General features: G+C 42.5%; 1 protein-coding gene across 2 annotated transcripts in view; it reads left to right on the forward strand.

The window, feature by feature from the left end:
- Nucleotides 1–25,000, forward strand: part of GLI2 (GLI family zinc finger 2) — a 262,344-nt gene that overhangs the window by 185,845 nt on the left and 51,499 nt on the right. For both annotated transcript variants that reach the window (XM_037912674.2, XM_043525483.1), the window contains one exon: nt 23,610–23,812. In XM_037912674.2, the coding sequence (XP_037768602.1) occupies nt 23,610–23,812 (203 nt within the window). The remainder of the gene's footprint in view (nt 1–23,609; nt 23,813–25,000) is intronic.

Genomic DNA, 25,000 nt, shown 5'->3' on the forward strand with positions numbered 1-25,000 from the left:
TGGGACTTTTTAAATCTGTCCCTAAGGCCCCGATTTTTAAAGGTAAGTAGGTGTTGCTGTGCTCAGCATGCAACACCTAACTGATTTAGGAGCCTGCATCTCATTTTCAAAAGAAATTAAGACAGGGATTTTGGCTTCGAAGTGCGTAAATCTCTTTTGAAAATGCAGTGTAGGCTCCTAAATCTGTTAGGCATTGCAACGCTGAGTGCAGCAATGACTAAATACCTTTTAAAATCTCGCCCTAAGTGCCTATGTTGCTTTTGGAAATGGGGCATAGGTGCCTACGTTATATATGCATTTTTAAAATTTGTATCCAAACGCTAGAACTGCCAGTTTCACAGTTTCTGTTTGTGGATTGTCTGTCTGTTTATCTCTATACCATGGTAATCACTGAAGTATCTGGTAGCTAGTATCCATTGTACCTCATCAGTTCTGCTTTTTGATTCTTGGGCACTAACACAATGCTGCTGTGTTTTGCCTTTCCAAAACCACACAGTAACGTTTACATTAAACTGTTTGCACTGAATTAAGTCAATTACAAATGTCTTCATTAAAATTCAAGTGTGTTTAATATCCTGACTCTCTAATTTTAAATTGGTGGCTTAACTACCTGACAGTGTCTCTCTCTCAAAAACAGTCATTTTTTATCTTATGTTAATAAAATTAATATACTTTTCTCCAAACTGTGCCAGCTCTCTATCTGCATTGCGAAGAAGATCCCCGATGGGTGACTTGCTAGGTCTGGTGATTGGAAATAGGATACGAGTTTTAGTTCTCTCTTCAGAGTGTCAGCAGTCACCCAAAATCATTACCTTTGGGATGATGATAATTCGCTTTTGTGAAATAAGTTAAGGGCTGGCTCCAACTCCTGATGGACAAGCACTAACATTGCAAAACTGCACCAGTTTGCCGAGAGACCAGGGGCTGAACGGGCCTGGAGACTGAAGTACCCTTAGTCCTCCCTTAGAATAATTACCTCCAGTTCAGTTGAGATTCAGTGGTAATGGGAGGGGAAGCTCTGTGCTGTGTATTAGAGAGAAACTGAAAACTTCAATCTGTAAAGGTGCCATCTTGCCACTTTTCTTGGTGCATTAAAACTAACCCTTTAAAAATTAAGAACAAAAATAGTCCAAGTTGGGAAAATGGTAGTTTTAAAAGACTGAGTGAGGGCTGAACAAATTGCATCTGCCATCCCTTACCTGCTGTGCTTAGTAATCTGTTTTCCAAAGACTGAGTGAACTGAAGAATTGATTTGGGATAGTTGGTACTCGTATGGGGAAGCAGTATAAACAAATCAGAATATTGCCATTGCTAGAGGAAGGGAGGACATGGTGCCGATGTGCCTAAGATCATTTGGAAGGCAAGGAGGCAAAGTCTGATCAGCTTCTAGAGTGAATGGTGCTGCTCAGCTGTGCTACTCAGTAGAAACACTACTCCGCGTTCACTGTAGAAGCTGGTAGGCTGTCTTTGCCATCCAAAAACAAATCACTCTGCAACTAAGAAAACTCTTTGATTTTTTTTTTCATTTGCATTTGCATTTGCAAAAACTGAATAAGTCTTCAAAAAAAATCTGATAAGTAGCGTTCAATTAAATTAACCACTGTTGACTGTATTGCAGTGTCTTAACAAAGTCCATCTGTATGGTCTCCCTTTGTAGACACAATTTTATAAGTTAATTTCCCTACCAAAACATCAGTGTTTACTTAGTAAGAAATCTGCTCTTTGTCAGCTTAAAACAGTGATTTCTTTATTACCATTCTGTGCAGGGAATGACAGCACAGAGTTGGCACTGGAGCAAGTCTGGTTGAGTCTACAGCGTTGTAATGGAAACAGGGTGAACCGGGGGTCAAGTATAATGGCATTTGTATACAGAAATGTGTCTGCATAAGAAATAGCTGCATGAGATAAGAGAATGGGAGATGAGGCTTGCAGATCTCCCTTTTGACTTTGGTGAACTGCTGGTATGATGGAGGTTTTTATTAATATGTGTATAGTACTGCTGATATTAAAACAGTAGGTTATTTATACATTAGCAACTATACAAATAAGATATCCAAATAGAGCCCGATCTAGTCAACTTCAACTGACTTCAATGAGCATTGGATCTTCACTGTAAATTGTGAGTGCTATGCCTCTGTGGAATATCAGATCCATATTTCTTACTTAATAAATGCATGTTTTCTTGTCGTTGGGAAGATGGAACAGGTATGATCACTGTATATGAACATGCAGAATGAAACTTATTGGTCGGGAGGGAAGATTTTCAGTGTAGTACACAAGTAATTAGATGCAAAGCGCTCTGTGCACCGAGGTTATGCGTGAAACCCGGCACCATTGAAGTCAGTGGAAGTTTTGCTATTGATTTCAATAAAGCCAGGATTTCACCCGAGGTCTTAGATTTTGTCTCTTAGATGTAGTTTTACTTGATTGATTCCATTTCACTCACTCTCACTCTCTATACTGTATACTAGAGCAGCTCAAAAATGCCAACTGTTTTCATTATTTAATTTTAGGAAAAAAAAGTATTTTTGTTTGTTTTGGGTGGGTTTTTTTATTTTTATTTTTTTATTTCCCATGAATTTTTTCAATGACAAGCCAAAACCTCAAACTGAATGTGTATTTTTCTGTATTCTTCACCCCCTCTTTTCTAGTGGCAAAATAGAAAAGGGGAAAATGGAGTGGAGATGGAGGGAAATAAACAGGAGTCGAAAATGAAAAGTGAAACACTTTTGTTTTTCTGGTTTTTCAACAGTAAAACCAAAAATATTTCCATAGAAACAAAAATTTGTATTTAGAATAAACTATCATTTTCCGTCAAAAGATGTTTTCACTGGGGAAAACTTTTGCCTGGCTCTTACTGTTCACTATGTGATTGTTAATGGTGCAGTGTATTTGCAGTGAAGGAGCGGGATGGTTAGCTCAACGAACATGCTGAATAGATTCTTACATTGCATCTTACCTAGCCTTCGAGGGCCATTAACATTTCCGTTTAGAGGAAAAGAAATATTGCTGTGTTTGGTAGTCTATCCAGCCTTTGCCTGCGCATTACAGCACTTCAAAGTGTTTATGTAGTGATGGGAACTGTCATGGCGTGGATGCAAAGAGGGCCTTTGGTCCAACTAAAGCTGTCAGTGAAACAATTTAGGGGAGACTAGTTATTAAGAATCAATGTATTTATTATATCCTTTGGAGGTTACTATATGTTCTGTAGCTGTTTAAAGTATGTCAAGTAGTGGTATAATTAATTTCTGCAGAAAACTGTGAGAGCTCCAATCAGAACCTCTTGCTAGCTTAGATAGTTACATCTCTCAGTGCTGCACATATTGTGTGTGTGTAAGTAATAGGTAGTTATATGTCTAACACACTGGCAAAGTGCATTTTGAGTCCACCTCTCTTGACGATACACAAAGATTAGATGCTTGCTACTGTTCCCAGCAGATGAGCGTAGTCCTTTCTTTAGTTCTAATGGTGGCTTTGGAGCTGAAAGTTCCAGGTTCAGTCAGATGAGCCACCCATGTGTCATTGCATAAATATGAACAATTTGTATTATTTATTACCTATATTGCAATAGCATCTAGAGACACTGGTCGTGAATTGTGGCCCCACTGTGCTAAAGTACTTTACACACACGTAACAAAAAGACAGTCCTTGGCCCAATGAGCTTTACAATCTATAACATATAAATCTATAATATTTAAACCACATACTACCGATATGTGTGTGTGTATGTACATATATATTTGCCTATAACATAAACAGATATTTACATCTATATACAGATATACTGTGTATCTTTGTGCGTGCACATACAGAAAGATTTTATATTATTCCCATTTTGGTTCCTTTTCTCCCCCCTAATTAATCATGATTCAGTGGTTTCCTCATGTTGTTTGCAACTGTATGATGCTGCTTAGAAGAGGCATCACAGCTTCTTATGAGCCCAAGTCCAAGGGTTTTACCCTAGCACTCTAGAGACAAATAAGACTTAATCACACTTCTCATGGCAAGATGTGATACAGGCTTTCCCTCCTCTGTTGTCTGTTAGTTTAGGGATTTAGGGATTCAGATTATGGGAAATGGGCCATCTCAATAGCAGAGGGAGCATTAGCAGTCGCTGTCCTGGAACAAGCATCCATTTTTCATTCATCCCTCGATTTATGGCATATTCCAACCAGTGATTTTGCTATGGTGCTCTGGTGTAACATTTTTGCTCCACTTCAGGTGTGCATGAGTCCCTGTGGCTTTGATTGGAGATTGTTGCTAGCAGTGCCTCTTCAGCCCATGTATGCACCCTTCACGTCCTGGTGCCCTGAACAAAAGATATAAAGGGCTGCATGGGGAAACCGCAGTTCCTTCTCAACTTCCTTTGGCCTGAGACAGAGTGTAGATCTCTTCAACCTAGTTGTTCTGTAGTTGTTTAGTAGTACAGTTAGTGTTAGTAGTTGGGAATGTTTTTCCCCCACTGTTGGTTTTTTTATTTATCTTTCCTCCGTGAAAGGGCTTATTCTGGACTTGGTCTGGGGTATGCTGGGATCCCTGGGTTTTAAGAGGGGGCTGTCTTGCCAATAAGTGATGGGCATCCTTGGTGCCCCTCTTGTTTATGAGACACCCATAACTCAGTAAGTGCAAGATTTGTTCATTTTTCAAGGCCAGCTCTTGAAAGAACAGAGAAATCAAATCTAGACTTTTAATGATGGAGCAAGCATTACGACTGGCTTCTGACCCAGTACTGTGGACACCCTGTATATAGAGCTTCCATTATCATGAATGCTCCATCTACCTCAAGTCCATGGTCACTGAGAGTCTCTAGAGATTCAAGCACAAAAGAATCATCTTTAATGTCTGGGCATTGGTCACCGAAGGCTTCAGGAGAGAGAGCTTCTGGGACAGTACCCACAACTCAGAGAACTGTACCATAGACTCATAGGATTGGAAGGGACCTCGAGAGGTCATCTAGTCCAGTCCCTTGCACCCATGTAGGACTAATTATCTAGACCATTCCTGACAGGTGTTTGTCTAACCTGCTCTTAAAAATCTCCAATGATGGAGATTCCATAATCTCCCTTGGCAACTTGTTCTAGGGCTTAACCATCCTGACGGTTAGGAAGTTTTTCGTAATGTCTAACTTAAACCTCCCTCACTGCAATTTAAGCCCATTGCCTCTTGTCCTATCCTAAGAGGTTAAGAAAAACAAATTTTCTCCCTCCTCCTTGTAACAACCTTTTATGTACTTGAAAACTGTTATCATGACACCCCAAACCCCTGCCCCATCTTCTCTTTTCCAGACTAAACAAACCCAATTTTTTCAGTCTTCCCACATAGGTCATGTTTTCTAGACCTTTAATCATTTTTGTCGCTCTTCTCTGGACTCTCTCCAATTTGTCCACATCCTTCCTGAAATGTGGTGCCTGAAATAGACACCACAATTTTAAGTCTACACCTTATTCCAAAGACCAAAAGAGACTTCACCTCTTTGGTCAAAAGTCCTACTCCTCAGCTGCACTATAGTTTCAAATTGCAAACCACCAGGTGCTTATGTTGACATACAATTATTTAAAAGACAAGTTTAATTATTTTATTGAACACCTTCCATAGGAGCATTGGGAGCAATTCCAGGCTATCATACAGGAAGGTTATCTTTTCGCAAAAACATCATTACTGGCCTCCTTAGATACTGCCGATAATGCAGCACAGTCCATATCCACCGTAATCATGTGATGAGCATCTTGGCTACAGATGTCAAGTTTCCCTAGGGAGGTACAGAGTACTGTTGAAGACCTTAATTTTGATGGCTACAAACTATTTGCTCAGTCTACCAATGACTCCTTCACACTCTGAAAGACTTGAGGGCCAGGCTCAAATTCCTTGGGATCTCTATCTGTGAACAGAAGGTTTAGCAGGTCTCAGACTGCACGAGGGTCTTGTCCAGCCCATTTTTCTAACCTCTATAGGCCACTCAAGCCACCGACCAACAGACTAGCTATTCAAAGAAGAAGCCAGCTTCTTGCTATGGCTACTTTGTCCCAGTCATCCACGTCTTCCAAGCATCATTTCTGATGGCTTGGTTGAGAGTCTGAACCATCCTATTGACAGGAACTTACTGCTACACCATCCTACCCTCCATTTCCCTTTTGTGTACTGCCTCTCCCAATTTCAAGCTGCATCACATTGAACAAATGGGTGTTGGAAGTCATTAGTTTCGGTTACAGCTTCCATTTCAATTCCATCCCTCCTTATCACCCCCATTCCCTGTCCCTTTTCAGGGACCCATATCACAATCAAAGGCTGACACAAGAGACTGCTTTCTTCTGTGTTTAGAGGCCATAGAATCAGTTCCTGAGTAGCACAGGGGAAAGGGATTCTACTCACAGTACTTTCCGTTTCTCAAAAAGGACAGAGGATGGAGATTCACACTAGACCTCAGATGTCTGAACAAATATATGAAACAACGTTGACCCTTACAGCCACATTTCACCTCTAGATTCCAGAGACTGGTTTGCGACACTCAGGCTACAAGCTACATATTTTCATGTGGCAATCCACCCTTTTCACAGGTGGTTTCTTCAATTCTTATTCAACCATGACCACTAGCACTACCGGGTGTTCCCTTTCAGCTTTTCCTCAGCCCCAAGTGTATTCTCAAAGATTATGGTGATCATAGCCACGCATCTTAGTTGTCTAGGCATAACAGTCTTCTCTTATCTGGACGATTGGTTGATCAGAGGCAAATCTTATCAGGAAGTATTACTGGCGGTGATACAGGTGACATAGTCCATGTTCCACAGCCTAGCCCTCCAATTCAATCTTCAGAAGTCCATTTTGATACCACTTCAACGTCTAAATGTTATAGGAGCTTTTCTGAATGTGGTGGCAGTCAGGGCTTATCTCTCTTCCTACAGATTTCTCACCCTAAAGGATCTCATCTCAAAAATCCAGTGCAATCCCCACATGCAAGTAAGAAAATAGTCTTCAACTGCTGGGGCACATGGCAGCTTGCATTTTTGTAATTCAGTACATCAGGTTACATTTTCAGTGTCTCCAGGGATTGCTTCAGATGGTCTGCAGACCAAACACACAACAGTCTAGACAAGCTTGTGTCTGTTCCCCAGTGAGTTCTGCAGTCACTCCACTGGCAGAAGGAACCTGCCAATACCTGTGCAGGAGTCCCATTTATCCAGAATCCACCTACTGTCATGATAACATCAGACACATCACTTTTGAGATGGGAGGCACAGCTGGGACCTCATACAATTCAGGGCAAATGATCACTGCAGAACAGTTCCTCCACATCAACCTTCTAGAATTGAGAGTGGTCACAAATGCTTGCCTTTACTTTCTTCCTCTAATCGGAGCCAAGTCAATCAAGATAAGGACAATTTGGCCTGCATGTATTGTATCAGCTGTCAAGGAGGTGCACATTCCCCCTCTCTCTGCAACAAAACGAAACTCTGGAGTTGATGCATAGCCAACTAGATAATCATCTCAGTTTCTTATCTCCCGGGTGTTAAAAACACCATGGCAGATGACCTTAGCAGACACTTCTCCTTAAATTACAAATGGGAGCTGGACCCCGAGGTCCTCAACAGAATATTCTTACTGTGGGGATTACCAGGAGTTGCTCCTTTTGCCACACCAGCCAATATGAAGAGCAGCAAATTGCGTGTCAGGAGAGGTCTAGATCCCCAATCTCTAGCAGATGCCTTTCTCATTTCCTGGATAGGAGGCCTTCTTTATGTGTAGCCATGAATCCCATTGCTTCTAAAGGTTTTCAGCAAGATCAAGCAAAACCAAAACGGAGTCATTTTTATTGCTCCAACTTTGCCAAGACAGATTTGGTATCTTTACTTCATCCGACTCGCCTCTCAGCCACCATGGCAGCTTCCCATCAGCTCCCCTCTGTTGTCTCAGGATGGCGGTCAGACACTTCACCGCAAACTGGAGGTTCTGTGGCTCCAAGCATGGCTCCTCATTGGTTCTCAGGATTAGAGACTTCCTGTTCATCAGAAGTGCAACAGGTATTATTAAATCGTAGAAAGGAATCTATAGGACATACTTACCTTCAGAAGTGGAAACATTATAATCTTTGGTGTAATCGTCATCAGCTTTCACCTGCTTGTTCTTTTCTGTCCACAATCTTGGATTACCTGTTGGAATTGAAAAGATCAGGACTTTCTGGGAATTCCATTAAGGTTCACTTAGCAGCGATGACAATCTCCAGTAGAGGATTTTTCAGTCTTCATCCATCCTACCACAGTGAGATTTTTAAGAGGTCTAGTGAATTGCTTCCTGCCAATCAGGCATCCTACTCCAATCTAGCCTTAATTGCCTTGTGAAACACACCTTTGAGTCACTAGCTACCTGTTCCTTGTTACATTTATCTATGAAGACAGCCTTCTTGGTGGTTGTCACCTCTTCCCAAAGGGTCAGAAAACTGGGGCTTCTAATGGCAGATCCTCCATTCACAATGTTTTCTAGAGAAAAGGTGTCACCTTGACCCCATCCAACATTTTTAACTGAGGTCTCTTCTGAATTTCCTATTAGTCAGACTGTTCACCTTCCAGTGTTTTCCCCAGAGCCACATTAAACCAGACAGGAGACTGCTTTCCATGTCCTAGGTGTCAGGGGAGCGTTGGCCTTTTACCTAGTTAGAACCAGACCCTTTAGAAAATCTCCTAGGCTTTTTTATGTTGATTGCAAAGCAATCCCAAGAATCCACACAGAGAATCTTGTCTCCACACAGAGAATCTCAAGATGGATCTCTGGGTGTATTATTACCTGTTATGAGTTGGCTGATGTTCTCACTCCCCTTAGAGTGACAGCTCATTCTCCAAGATTGCAGTCTGTCTGTAGCCTTTATTAAGACAAACCTGTTGCTGAAATCAGCAGAGCCAAAATCTGGACATCTGTGCATACTTTCTCCGACCATTACGCTTTTGTTCATGCTGCTAGATCAGACACTACAGTAGGCAATGCAGTTTTCTCCTCAATGCTGAACTCTGCCCCAAAGCTCCCTCCTTCGTAGGTAGGTACTGCTCAGGAGTGAGCACCCACAAAGTGGACACTACTCAAAGTGGAGAGGTTACTTATCCCAAGCGGTAACGAGTTCTTTGAGATGTGTATCACTATGGGTGCTTCGCTCCCCACTCTCCTTCCCCTCTGCTTCTGAAAGTCCCTTGTTGGGCTTTGTGGTAGAGAAGGAACTGAGGGAGGTTCACCTACACAGCCCTCTATATCCTTAGTGAGGGGCATGACGGTGTGAAGGGCACATGCATAAGCTGACCAGTCGCTGCTACCAGAAATCTCTGATCAAAGGTGCAGGCGCACCTGAAGTGGAGCACTGATAGGAACACACATCTGGAAGAAATCCAGTTACAGGTGAGTAACCTCTCCTTGCCCTTTCCCTGACACACTGCTTATAAAGTAAAGTCAAAGCCCTGGGTTTCTTGGACGCACAAGGAACCAGGGATGCAGGAGCTTAACTATTTTGTTAACATGAAATTACAGATGTCAGATGTAGATGCCTTCAGTTAACATTGCCTGGAGTAATGCTGCTGTCAGCTGATTGTATTACAGTCATGATGAAGAGGAATGGTTCTTTTTTGGTTTCTGGGATATAAGTTGGTGCTGTGCCAAGATGAATTTAATATTTAATGAATGAATAAGGATTTTCTTCAGTTTTCTTGTCTCTTCCAGCTCCCCCCACGCAATGACTCTCAGTTTCCACAAACAGGTTAATGAAAGCTCTTTTTGGTTCTCAGATGCTTAGATACTATGGCAATGGGTGCCATATGAGTACTAGATCGTTAAATGTTAGGTCAAATCCCTTCATATTAATATCCAAGCCTCTTCAAGATCCAAGAAGAAAAAAACACCCAAAAATAGTATGTCAAGACACTGTGCTGAAACATTACTGATCAAGAATGGAATTTTTCCCCATGACCAATCTGTTTTCCCAAACGCTATGTTCTCACTTACAGTCATTAGTAAAAGTATCCCCCTAAATGTGATAGTATTCCTAAGGGAATTCTGCCTTCAACTGATCAGACACAGTATGTCATACTTGACATTTCTTTCTAACTTTACCTGCCCTACCCCCTCAACGTCAGAGCTGTCTCAAAATCCTGTCATGTCTTCCTCTGCAACATCTCCAAAATTCATCTTTTCAGTCCGTACCATTAAATCTTGTCCATACCTTACTCATCTCCTGCCTCATCACCTGCTTTGTTTCCTTGGTTCTCCTGATATTCCCCTGCAAGCCATCCAAAATGCTGCTGTGAAAACCACCATCATTCTCCAGTGCTGTGACCATGTCATTCTCTTTGAACCCCTTTGTTTACTGCTCATCTCTGTTGGAATGAAGTTCAGCCTTCTCCTGGTCACTCTTAAGCATCTGCATAATGATACGCTCCTTTCTCCTGTTTCCCCCACTCTCCCTCTTAAGCCTCTTGCTGAATTGCTCTCATTGGTTCTTTATCTTCTTTCATACCTTTTCTGTCTTTCTATCTCAGCCACGTTCCTTCAAACCCCTTCTTAGAACTTGCTTCTTCCAGGAACCCTTTCATCATTAGTCTCCCAAGAAACCAACTTTGATACCATGATATTAAAAATCTCTCTACCATTCCTTGAGTCATTCATGTTTTTGACATTTTTCAGTCTTCTCTGTTTATGAGACATGATGCTGGTTGTTCTTCAGCCCTCGTTACTGAGGGAAAACTTGTGTGAAAAGGTGGGACGTGCAGAATTTAAATTAAAAGGTCGTCTAAGTAGGATAATTAGGTAAAAAGGATCTATGGAGCTGAAACAGAATGTTTACTCCCTTTGATATGTTTTCATAGCATATGACTGCACAGTGGGCTGTGAGGCTGATTAAGTATAAAACAAAACAAAAAAATCACCATTATTAAGCTTGAATCAAAGATCTCTCTTTAACATGCTAATTTGATTTGGGTTTAAGGTCCCATGTCAACTCTAATTCTGGTCTTTGATGTCTTGCTTATTTGTGTGTTGCATAACAGAGAGTGACCTTGCTTGTTAACAGCCTAAGTTTTTCTTTGTTTAGCAATCAATAAAATGTGAAATTTTATTAATTGTTTCTATTTTTATCATCTCCACTGAGTGCAACTTACTGCACAACAGAAAATAATTGATTGTGCTCCAAAGAGTTTACAGTCCAAAGGCCCCAATCCTGAACAGAATTACACAGGTCCTTAATTTTACATATTATGAATGATGACCTTGACCTCCATGGGATTACTCACAGTGTGGAAATTTAAGCACATGCGTATCACTGTGTAGGATCGAGGTCTAAACTAGCAAGACAGACATGGGAGAAAGGAAGTATTACTATGTCCATTTTATAAATGGGAAACTGAAGCACAGAGACACTAAGGACCTGCTTCTGCTCCCATTGACATCACTGGCTAAACATCCACTGACTCCAGCAGTGCATGATTATGCTTTAAGGGCAAGATTTTTGAAGATATTTAGGTGCCTAAAGATGCAGATAGGCACCTAGTGTGATTTTTTTAACAGTGACTGAAAGTCTGACTCCCACTGAAATTGATGGGAGCTAGGCACCTATTTGCAACTTTAGGCACCTAAATACCTTTAAAAATCTGTCCCTGAGTGGCTTGCCCAAGGTCATGCAGGGCGTATCTGAGAACTGAACCCAGAGCTCCAGAGTCCTCATCTAATGCCTTAACCACAAATCTTGTCTAAGAATTTTTAGATTCTGAGGTCCATACATTTTAAGGCCAAAAAGAACCACTCTGATCATCTAGTCTGACATCTGTAACTCAGACTATACAATTCCAGCCAGTAATTTCTACAGTGGTAGGAATTATTTTTCTCTACTACTTAAGATCAACAACTTGTGGTTGAAATAGATCATATCTTTTAGGAAGAGATCCAATTTTGATTTAGAGACAAGTGGTGATGAATTTGCCACTTCCCATGGTAAGCTTGTTCCATGAGAAATCACCTCACTGTTAAAAATTCTCTCTCTGAGTGTGCATGTTTTCAATGCACAAATGCAAAATTTAAGGGGCATGAAGAAAAACCCAAACTGTGAAAATCTGTGTGTGGAAATTTTGCAGCAAAGCTATCACCATTTTCATCCAGTTCTGTTGATAACCTCTGTAACTGTCTTTTGAAAGTGGTAAAATTAGTGCCAATTCAATAATAATACCTTGCTCCTTATATAATGGTCTTCAGCTGTAGATCTCAAAGCACTTTACAAAAGAGGCACCATTGTCCCCATTTTACAGATGGGAAAATAGAGGCATAGAGAGATTAAAATGACTTGCCCAGAGTCACATAGCAGGTCAGTGGTAGAGCTGAGAATTAGAACCCATATCTTCTGAGCTCAGGTCCAGTGCCTTATCTACTGGCCCTCACTGACAGTCACTGAGTTGCTAGCCTCCAATTTTGCTAGGTGTTCTAAAGCTGGGAGCCCTATATTCAAGCATCAAGTCATTCTACAGGATAATTTCCAGCTAGTTACATGTGAAATTTGAAGGATTACCAGTCACCCAAATGACAGATTCATCCAACTCCCATTAAATCAATGGGAGTTGATCAAGGCCACAAGACAGCTAATATCCCTCACTAATTCCCTTCAGATAGTGAGTTGCACATCAGCTGCTTTTTAAGTTTAAGAATGAAAAAAATTCTCCATAAATGTTCAAATCACACATGAATTTGATGTGAATTATGCATGGCCCTGATTTGACCTCTCAAGTGTACCTTATTTTGAGGGATGTCACTCATTGCCATCCCAAAATTACCTCATAAATGTGGTGTCCACTCAGTTTGGCTGTTGAAAATGGTTTCACCTCAGAAATAAACAATCATGAAATGCAGGTTCTATCAAGAGTTAGTTACGCTGAAGGAATGCATCTCACAGCAGTTTGTTTCCTGCAGAATAATTTGTTGGCATTCCTCGTTTAGGGTCTCTGTCAAAGACTCACATGTGGGCACTTGCAAGTTGAGAGATACGGTATGGAGCACCATCATTGTCTATTGATTTTGTGTGGCGTTGTGGGTGTCAGCACTTCTGAAAATCAGGCCATTATTTTAGGAAACAAGTTCTTTTTTTTAACTTTTAACAAAAATGCAATACTTACCATGTACAGTTTCTGTTTCTTAACAGCTTGTCTATATCCATTTCTCAGTAGAAAATGTGAACTTTTACAACCCAACAAAACAATCACTTGCAAGTGTCCTTATTCCATTAAGCAACTGGGAAGTACTCACCACTTTGTCTTCCACTGAATTAATGCATTTGGCACCTAAAAATTAATTTTAACTAGTCAGGGGACTTTAGCATTGGTTATTTCTCCTCCTGTTAGTGGCTTTTATTTATCCTGCTCAGATTATTTAACAGAAATGCAAATTCTATAACTATCACATTATTAATTCAATGTCACTCCAGATTCCCTCTTATTAGCATGCATCTGGGATGGGCCAGGCAGGGGGATAGTGTTTGTGAGAACAGAAACCAACGTTCTCCACCACATCTAGTCTTGTGGGGAAGTTGTTATCACATGCTCACAATGAGGAGGAAATTATAAAGGATTCCTAAATTATAAAGCCAGGGATGGGAAAGAAGGTCCCAAGTTTTCTTTAGAGTGGCATGCCTCCCGCATTTCCATACTCCTGTTGGAGCACAGAAAAGGTTTTAGATCAGCTCTCAATCCAGCCTTCACTCATCACTACTGTCTCTGACTGTGTGGGTGGATGGAGGGCAGTGGTGGCAGAGAGGCACTTGCAGAGAGACTATTTCGGTGTTGGATTTCTTAGAGGTTCAGCTTCCAGGAACGCCCGAGCTGATTTCATGCGAGACGGACAGGGTGGGCATTGGGAAATGGCTCTACTCCTAGTTCATGGCGTAAACAACTCCAGTGGAAGTTGGGCTGCTGCCCAAGCATCCGCTCTGCCAATTTATTAAAAAAAAAAATTAAATGAAAGTCACACTATTTTTTGCTGCACTTATTTACAAATTAAAATGCCTGAGAACCGCTAGTACCTCCTCCAAATACTGGTGGCCTCAGATACCCTCATCCCAATGGGGATTCACTTCCAAGAAGTAATGCTGCTACGGTGCTGATCAGTGGGGCTGCTGTTCCAGCAGAAGGGGCATAAAGAACACCTTTAACAGCATTGTGTCTAGCAGTAATGCCCAGGGGCATAGCAGCTCACATCCACCATTGTGAGTAGTGGTGAGAGGAATATGTACTTGCCAACCTCTAAGAGACATAAATAGGGATGTGTGCCCACTTCATTGAAATACACTGGATTGGGGGATAAAATATTTTGGTGACATAAGACTGGCCATACTGGGTCAGATCAATGGTCCATTTAGCCCACCATGATCCTGGGCCAGATGTTTCAGAGGGAATGAACAGAACAGGACCATTATCGAGTGATCCATCCCCTTTCATCCAGTCCCAGCAGTCAGAGGTTTAGGGACACCCAGAGAAAAGGGTAGTGTCCCTTACCATCTTGGCTAAGAGCCATTGATGGGCCTATCCTCCATGAACTTACCTAACTCTTTTTTGAACCAGTATACTTTTGGCCTTCACAACATCCCCTGGCAACGAGTTCCACAGATTCACTATTTGTTGTGTGAAGAAGTACTTCCTTAGACGTTTCTTTTTGAAACCTGCTGACCATTAATTTCATTGGGTGATCCCTGGTTCTTCTGTTATGTGAAGGGGTTTCCTTATTTGCTTTCTCTGCAATGTTCATGATTTTATAGACATCGATCATATCCTCCCTTAGTCATCTCTTTACTAAGATGAACAGCCCCGGTCGTTTTAATCTCTCCTTATATAGAAGCTGTTCCATACCCCTAATATTTTTGGTTGTCCTTCTCTTTACTTTTTCCAATTGAGATGGGGTGACCAGAACTTCATGCAGAGTTCAAGGTATGGGCGGATTATGGCTTTATATATTGGCATTATATTTTTGTCTTATTATGTATCTCTTTTCTAATAGTTCCTATCATTCAGTTAACTTTTTTGACTACCACTGAACATTGAGCAGATGGTTTCAGAAACCTATCCACGTCTCCAAAATCTCTTTCTTGAGAGATGACAGCTCATTTAGAACCCATCATTTTGTATGCATAGTTGGGATTGTTTTCCAATGTGCATTACTTTGCATTTATCAACAGTGAATTTCTTCTGCCTTTTTGTTGTCCAATCACCCTGTTTTGTGAGATCTCTTTGTAACTCTTTGCAGTCTGCTTTGCCATCTCACTGTTTACCCCTTTTCCAGATCATTTATGAATATGTCGAACAGCACAGGTCTCAGTACAGATACTTTTCAGAGTAGCAGCCGTGTTAGTCTGTATCCGTAAAAAGAAAATGGAGTACTTGTGGCACCTTAGAGACTAACAAATTTATTAGAGCATAAGCTTTCGTGAGCTACAGCTCACTTCATCGGATGTGTCTCTAAGGTGCCACAAGTACTCCTTTTCCTAGTACAGATACTGGATCGCTCTTGACTACATACTTGTTGCCATCCTCAAAAAATTCTAATAGATTGGTGAGGCGTGATTTCCTTTTACAGAAGTCATGTTGACTTGTCCCCAACACATTGTGTTCATCTCTGAGTCTAATCATTCTGCTCTTTACTATAGTTTCAACCAATTTGCCTGGTACTGAAATTGCCATGATGGCCTCTGGATACTTTTTTAAAAATCAGCATTACATTAGCTGTTCACCAGTCATCTGGTTCAGAGGCTGATTTAAGGGATAGGTTACATATCACAATTATAGTTCTTCGGTTTCATATTTGAGTTCCTTCAGAACTCTTGAGTGAATATCTTCTGGTCCTGGTGACTTATTACTGTTTAATTTATCAGTTTGTTCCAAAACTCCCTCTACTGACATTTCAATCTGTGACAGGCCTGACCATGCTGAATTGAGATGTTTGGCACATATGGGATAGGACTGTAAACTACTGAGCCACTGAAAATCCTCCACTCCCTTTTGGAGAGAGTGTTGTCTACTGGCTAGAGAATGGGACTGGGGAGACAGGACACTTGGGTTCTATTATTGGGTCTGCCTTTTATTTGCTGTGTTACTTTTGGCAAATTTACCACATTCCCCATTTACCTACTTGTAAAATGGGAGTTGTACTCCTCACATGCCTCACAAAGGGGGTTGTGCATCCAGGGGTATGACTACACTGCAACTCGGAGCAAGTTTCCCAGACCGGGTGGGTAGATTCATGCTAATTTCCCTGGAACTAACATGCTAAAAATAGCAGTGTAAAAGTTGCTCCTCCAGTGGAGACTGGGGCTAGCCACCTGAGCTCAAACTCAGGGTGGGCTTCAGAGCCTGAGCTACAACATCCACATTGCTATTTTTAGTATGCTAGCTTAGTCGGAGCTAGCATGAGTCTGTCTACCTAGGCTGGGAGGCTCGTTCCCAGCTGCAGTGCAGATATGCCCTTGGGGGGCCAGATCCTCAACTGGTGTAAATCAGTGTAGCTCCACTGAAGTCAAAGGAGAGAGTCCCTTTTGAAGATGCCAGGTGAGGATCAGGCCCATAACTCCTCCTTCTGTACTAAGCAGTTGGATACCTTCAGATGAAAGGTGCTACAGCAAAGTATTATGTTACTGTTCAGGGGGAGCAGATTTTTCCAAACCTCTTAGGCCCTGACACTGCTACACAGTGAACAAAGGTTCTTAGGGATAGATGGATTTTTTTTTTCCATTTTGGTTGAACTGCCTGAGGGAGACTTGATAAAAGCTTTTTGTCCTGCTGAGAGGCCTGTCAGTTGACCGTAGTGCCAAAGAAGAGACCCAGTACTGCCATTTAGCATGAGGCCGCTGCCCAGATATGGCTCTTACCGACTACAGCATGTTTAATCCATTCCTCTGCTTTTAGGTTGTCTGCACATTTTGGATGAATTGACACTGATTTCAACAAACTTATTTACCCTGATTTTGTTTTGCTGCACTAGGGTGGCACAGGTGGTAAGAAGATTAAGCAGCTTTCTTTTCCTTTGATGCAAGTACAATTGGGGAGTTACTAGACCCCTAGGAAACCACCAAAAATTCCTAGTTTCCCACTGATTCTATGTGTCAAGTGTCAACTGTTAATAGATCTTCTTGCTGCTGGTGCTATTCCTACAGTCCTGTCACACGCCAACTGCTGAGCTGCCTCGCCTCCCTGCATCTGTGGAGGATTGTACATCAGACCCTGAAACAGCAGGGTGGCTTTCAGCGCTGACAAGTAGGTGAGAACAATGCACCGGTGGAGAGAACTATTGACAGCTGTGGAAATAATCTAAGGCTGCAAATAATGTTCTGAGAGGCACTTTTCCTGATGCCATCAGTGTTTAAAGAGATCTCCCCCCTTTATCCCCAATCCTGGTCACAGATATTCCTAAGGGACTCAAATCATTGCCCATGAATGCAAGAAATGTTTGCTGCTTCATACTTATATCTGTAGATGCCTAACGGTTCCCTTCCATAGACAGCAGATTATTGGAGCAAGGCGAAAATATCTAGTAACCCCAACACTGCCCTGTGCATTTTTCAAGGCGGTTCCCTCCTAGCTGTCAACAATAATTTGTCAGTAAGTGATCTGAAGAGACGTGTGAGTTAGTGGCCTGAGAGCTCGAAAGTTCTCTGACATTAGCTCTGCCACCAACTCAGTGTATGGCGTTAAACAAATCAACAGACTTTCCCCGCCTCAGTTTCCATGTCTGTTTAAAATTTAAAAAAGAGGGGGGAGGGGATAACAAATAACCTTCTCTGCTTCCCAGGGGCATTGAGAGGGTAAGTTGATGAACGCTTATGTGCCTCTTGGAAGATGTAAATCACTACAGAATAACTGACTGCTAATGATATACATTGGGATTTTGAAAGGAGCCTCAGGGAAACAGGCACCCCGCTCCCATTTCCAAAGCCTATTTGCAAAGTGCAGCCCCAGCTGTGTTGGAAATATACATACGGTGAAATCTTGGACCCATTGCGGTGAGGGGCAGTTTCGCAGATGACTTCAGTGGATCCTGGATTCTCCCTCAGTATGGATGGTCAGGTGTTTTCTTCATGCCGTCCCAGGGTCCAACAGCGAGAACAGTGAATAATTTTACAAATGTGTTCTAACATCATAGGTCTGTGGGAAAGAGTGTTAAGGAAATGCTTGAAGCACCCACAGCTTCTGCCTAGAACCAGCCCTTTTCTCCCTGTTAGGTGAATGCAGCCTTGGGGGTTATATTTCTGGATGTGATGTGTGGAGTGGATGCTGCCATGTATTTTTGTTCGGGATGGTCCAGATCGTTCCTGAATGGGGTATGAGGAGGAGAGCCAAACAGTTGGGATCATAATGTTTAGAGATGGAAAGCGGAGAGCTGTTTGTTTCATTCCATATCCCTGCCAAAGCTGAATATAGTCCCTGGAGAGAGTGCATGGTTTGATCTTGTCGGTCAAATGTGTAGGTCAAATTTTGGCATAGATGATCACAATCGTCAGCGACCCTTCAGCCTTTAGAACACAGATGGGGAGGCAGCCACGCTGCAGGTGTGGAAAGGACTAGTAACAGGGTGGAAGCACTTTCAGGGATGGGGATACTGCAGCAGGGGAAAAGCTCTGAAGGTGACCAGGTTTGATCTTGTAGTTAAGGAACCATACTGGGAACCAGGTGACCTGGATCCTATTCACACCTCTGCCCCAGACTCCCTCTCTGACCCTGGGCAAGTTATTTAATCTCCCTGTGCCTAAATTCACCAGATGTAAAAGGGAGCTAATAATACCTTCTCCCCCCCCCACCCCACCACCACCCTTTGTCCATCTTGTAAGCTCTCTGAGGCTGGAACTATCTCTTTACTATGTCTTTGTACAGCACCTAGCACAGTGGGGGCACTCTTCTAAACTGAGGCCTTCAGGAGCTTACCAGAATTCAGATAATTAACAATAATGGACGGGGAGCAAATGGCTACTGGTGAAATGGGAAAGCAAGTTGTGAGGAGAAGACAGTGGCCTGAGGAATGGAGGACCTTATCCCCAGTACTCTTAAGGATTAATATTAGTTGGTGGTTGATGATAGCCATACTACTTTGAGACTTGTCATGGTAAGCGATCAGTATCCCTGAGCTGCTTATTATAATTATTTTGTGTTTCAGTAATCTTTAGAGGTCCTAACAGAGATTGCGACCTGATCGTGCTAGGCACACTACACACATACACAGTAAGATAAAGTCCCAGCCCCAAAGAACTTACAGTCTCAATACATGAGACAGATAAAGAGCAGGAGTATAACTATTCTACTTTTAGGCTACGTCTACCCTACACACCGCTTTTGGTGGCATTCAGGGTATGTGTAGCTACACGCTGCAGTGAAAAGCAAGCTGGGTCCACACTGCAGTGTATAGTTACAAGGCTGCCAGAGCCTTTCCCTGCTGATGTAGGCTTTACCTGCAGCAGAGAAGGGCTGTAGCAGTGGGGAGCTGGCGGAGCCTTTTCCCATTGTCTCCCCTCTGCCAGAGTCCTTACCAGTAGAGGGGAAAGTCTCTAGCAGCAAGGAATTGACTGAGCCTTTCCCCACTGCAGAGCCTTTCCCTGCTGCCTCCCCAGTGCCAGAGCCTTTCTCCAGAGTCTCTTCTTGTGGCGGGGGCACTACACAACTAAAACCAGAAGTGTAGAGGAAACAGCACGGATTGAGCAAAGAGATCTGTGGTGGGTATGTACTCAGGTACATGCCCACTCCCTTCAAGCATGTGTATACTTTACTCACCTAAGCAATGCCTCACTGTCTACACTGCTATTTAAACCCATGCTAGGGGGGCGATTCGAGTACACGCTATACACGGCGCTGAAAGAATCATGTGGTGTAGACCGTAGCCTTACAGATGAGGCACAGAAAAGCTAAGTAACTTGCGCAAGGTCACAGAGGAAGTCTGTAGAAGAACTGAAAATTGAACCCAGTTCAGTTGGACCTCTGAGTCCATTTCTTTAACCACCAGGCTAACCTTGTGCTCTGTTGCCGGCTGCATTTCCATTTGTATGCCTTTTGGTTGACATCTTGGTCATTTTTCTCCAACTTTACCTTTTTGGCCAGGCTGGAGTTTTCCTCTTCTGAGGGACTCAGAATCTTCTGCACAATTTAGCATGGAGAAAATGAATAGCGAGCCCTGCATATTATTAAATGCATTTTCGATGTCGGCCTCACAGTTTGATCACAGTAGCCTCAGAAGACTCATAGACCCAGTAATACATAGTTTCAAGCCTGCATCAAAGAAGTTCACAACCCCATTGGGAGAAGCACTGACTATTGATGAAAGAGGGAACTTACTGTATATGTAAGAAAACTCTTTTCATGGCTTATATATTAAGCCAGGCTCCATGGGTTGGGGTAGATTGGGGCTGCTTTTAATTTACATTCCCCCTTGCTTATATTAAGTCTTCATCAGAAGAAAAATTAGTCAGATGTTTTCTTAATGACATCACTTTTTTAAAAACCCGTTTCATTTTTTCCAGATGAGGCGGTGAAGATTGTTAGAAATGATGTGAAACTAAATCTGGAACAGAGACTTTGATTCACTTCTCTTCAACCCCCCCCCCCCCCCCCCCCAAAATAAATCGGTAGATTTCATACGCGGTTGACTTATTAGCAGCAACCTCGACTGTTACACAAATCTTAGCTCAAGCTTGGCTGAGCCTTGCAGGCGTGCTGCTATTGTAGATGATGTCATGGCTGAAGTACAGAGGATGTTAACCAGCCACAGTACACTGGGCTATGTACATAGGCCACACAGTTTGGAACAAGGCAGTTTTGGAAACTGACTAAGTCACCTACATAATTTTGGTAACAAAATGACATAGTAACAGGTTATGAGGTTGAAATCACTATGTGATCATAAGTTTGTCTTTCAGTATTATAAAATATAATCGGCTTGATTCTGCTTTCAGTTATTGCACTGTGAATCAGGAGTGATTCCAATAAAACTTGTGTGTATGTGTGTGTGTTTTGGATACTGATATACCCTTGTAATGACAGCTTTTTGCTGCCTTGTATTTTACACTGGTGAGAGGCAGACTTTATCACTACAGAGGAGTATTTAGAACAATATATATATATATTTTAAAAGACATTTTAATGTATTACACATCAGCAAAAAGTGTTCAAACACTTGCTAGATTTACTAATTTATCAGAAAGACAATGACAAACACCCTCATAAATTGCTGAATAAGGCCATAAAGCTTGTGTTACTGTTCTGTGCGGCTTTGTGGATATCCAAGTATTATAAATAAATAAAAAGGCACGTGAATTGTTGACAGTATAGGGTGAAATCTGTATCTTGAGGTTCAGGTGGCATGTCTAAGCCTCTCAGAGAGCTTCACTCTTGTGGCTACATACACATGTAGAGAGACAGATATTTGCGCTCACACACAATTGTGGGAATACTTAAATATTCTTATGTAGAGTCCTGCATAGAATGTGCTACCATTTCCAGTGCTTAGACCAATGCCACTGAGCTCAGCCCTTGTTCCAGCCACTCTCTTATCTCCTGTCATTCACTCACTTAGATTCTTTATGCTGATAATTCTGCATCGCTCCACTATCCTTTACCCACCAGCATGCTGCCAAGCCTCTGATCCCATACATCATAAAATCGTGCTTCACGATCATCCTCAAAACCCATCATCGGACATGCTCTACTCCCACCTTTCCACACCAACCCTCATTAGATCTAAATCTAATTTAAAAGGGATCTCACATGATGTAGACCCCTCTCTTTCCTCTTTGTCTACTGTTACTTTGCCCTGTTTTCTGTATGTAGCTTAGACTGTAAACTACTCAGGACAGGGACTGCATTTGTTTTCTCTGCATCCAGTGCTACTCATACCTATGGCACCGTAAATAACACATGCAACCAGGTTCCCTCTCCTGGTCCTGTAGGCTTTTTTTGACAGAACTCCCTTTGCAGGTTTATGAAGGGGCTGAACACTAAGGCTGAGTTTAGACTGGCATAATACAGATCCTGTGTTTATCCCCGAGTGATAGGAAGGATGAAGGCTGTATGGTAGATTGAGCATGCATTATTGTCACTCGGTTATTTAATAAGGATTGGAAGATACGATGGAATAAACACCTGAGACCTCACTACACTACATCTTTCACCTTTGCTACTGCTGGTGGAGCTGCTCCAGGGTTGAAATACAGGTCTGATTTTTTTTTCTTATGTAGAAATGTCTAGATACCTAAACCTGCAGCATTTAGTGAATCCTTTCTCAGGTCAAATTCTCACTTTAACGGAGATTTTGCCTAAGCAGGGACTGAGGGATTTAGCGCTAAGGAGGCTAGAACCAGAAGCACACACACGATAAAATCTGATCAGAACATTTGCCCTCAGAAACTTAAAACAAACCTTCCAATGTGGTTTGAAAAAGTTTTGATTGACTTCTGCAGGTGGGTTATTTAGTCAGAGGGCGGCTAAGTGACTTGCCCCAGGTCACTCAATTCAGTGACAGGGTGTGGGATAGAATGCAGGAATTCTGGCTTCCCCTTCCCTGCTTTAATCACTTGGCTATCCTCCCTCCCAAACTTCCTTCACTTCTAGACATTGCAAAGGCAGCAGCTGCTAGCCCCTGGGAGGTGCAGTTTCCTATCTGAGGCAGTCTCCTAGTAAGATGGGCAGATGAAAAAACTGTCAAAGAGCAAATAGGGATTCAAGGCCTTCTCACAACAGACCAAGAAATGCAGCTCATCCTGTGGCTCACCTTCATGACCATAAATGTGGCGAGTGTCTGTAGCTTTCACATCCCTTTCTTGTCTAGCTCGCCTTCCTGAAACTTAGATTCACTACTTCTATTGGCTTTAGCAGTTTGTTCCAAGCTTTGAGCACAGAAATTCTGCCTGACTTGCTGGCAAGCACATACCTCTCCTCAGCTCCAGCTGACAAAGTCTCTGTCTCTTTCTCTCTAGTTTTGACAAGTCCATGGTCTCACTATGAGCAGGTTTAGAAGAGAACAAAGGAGGTTCCTTTCCCCTCCCTCTTCCCACAGGGAAGTGGCGACGGGCACTTTATCTTTTCTCTCTAAAGTTCATAGAGGAACTTGTAAAGAATAATTCTATCACCTTGCACTTGCATAGCACCTGTTCTCCAAAGATCTCAGTGTATGTGGCAAAAATTCTTTAAACAGCCTTCACAATATCAGTGTGAGGTCAATATTGTAGAAACTTGTGGCCAACTAAGGCATCACATATGTCACTGTACTGTATACTGTGGCCACAGAGGATTTCACAATAATTTATCTCAGAGTCTTTTGCTCCAAAACCAGTTGAGATAGAGGAGATTCTTCAACCACTATTAGCAGCATAAGATATAGAATAGAGCAATTATAATTCTCTCCAACAGGTGGCAGTGGTACATATACGCACAGTTTATATCTATTTTATAGAAGGGCAAACTGAGGTGCAAAAAAATTGAAATGACTTACCTAGGTTCACACAGTGAGTCAGAGCTGGGACTAGAACCCAGGAGTCCTTGTTCTCCAGCCATATGCTCTAGCTTAAAGAAAAAATGCACAAAGAGGTGCTAATGAAATTGAAGACCAATTTACAGTATGTTTTTCTGTTTCCTTCACAGGCCTCCTACCCTCAGTGGCAGCCCCGTTATCTCCGACATCTCCCTTATTCGCCTTTCTCCTCACCCAGCAGGACCTGGTGAATCGCCTTTCAACCCCCCTCACCCGTACATGAACCCCCATATGGAACATTACCTCCGCACCGTGCACAGCAGTCCCACTCTCTCCATGATCTCTGCCGCCAGAGGCCTCAGCCCTGCTGATGGTAAGTGCATTGCTGTCCTGATACTGAGCGTGAGGGTTTAAAGCCGTAGCTGAATTACAGGCTGTCAAGTGGCTGACATGAAATGAGTTGTGCAGTTCTTAGATTGACTGTTGTTGAAATATGCCTTCTCCCGGCAGTTGGCATAGGCTGGCACCCATATTGGCAGTCTCCACAGAGAGGGCAGAAAATGAATGTGCATGGCAACTCTTACGCCTAGAAGTGATCTCTGGGGGTCAAGGTTGAAGCATGTAGCCAACACGGTGCTGGAGGAGTTTGCTCTGCTGCTACTCGTGCTGTAGCTATTTTGTAGCTCTGGCACTTTTCACCAGCACTACATTCCCTATACCCCAAGGATCTACAGCTGCAAAGGATCTACAGCTGCTCTCTGAAGTGGGGAGCTGTTGTTTTTCCCCTGGTCTGTAACTACACATTTGTTTTGCATCATTGCATTGACAAACCAGAGCATGAGAAGAGCTGTTACTATTGGATTCTGTTATAAATATTTTGCTTAAAATTATGTACCGTTTTACTCCAGTCTCTGGTCTTATGAGCTTCACTGGCTGTGGGTCCCCAGAGGGACCCCGGCAGCCCTGTGACAGGGCTGCAGCTGTGCAAAGTGTTTGTTGTGTCTTTGCTCTTTACACAACACTAACGATTTGAGGAAACATCTTGGACACAGTTGGATTCCAAATAACCACGTTTACTAACTATATACAAACACACAAGGCCTCGCTACGGATATATGCTGCTGCTTCGATTGCAGACACCACAAGTCGGGTTCTTGTGGCGTCTGCAATAGAAGACAGCAGGCAGGGCTCACTAAGGGACCAAAAAACTACTTAAAGGGCTGTTACACAGTTCCTGTACACTACAGCGGTTCCACATGGCGCTAGCCTTTCTCACGTGATGGGTGCCCTAGTGTAAGGGGGAGAGGCTCGTTATTTCTGCTCTCCTCCTTCTCCCCCGGGTAATCCCTGTGGAATAGTTCTTGCCCGAGTAAAGGGACTGTGAAAACCTGTGCATGGTGCATAGATGCGGCACTGGCTGTAAATAACCCAGACACTTCCAAGCATCAGGCTGTATTCAGTATAGTTCCTACCTTCCCCATCTCAGCGAGCTGAGGCATCACACAGGCTTACGGAGTGTTTGATAGTGTTAAACGCTGTATATTTGAGGTAGGAGGCAGGG

Source organism: Chelonia mydas, chromosome 11, assembly GCF_015237465.2.
Source record: "Chelonia mydas isolate rCheMyd1 chromosome 11, rCheMyd1.pri.v2, whole genome shotgun sequence".
Lineage (NCBI taxonomy): Eukaryota > Metazoa > Chordata > Testudines > Cheloniidae > Chelonia > Chelonia mydas.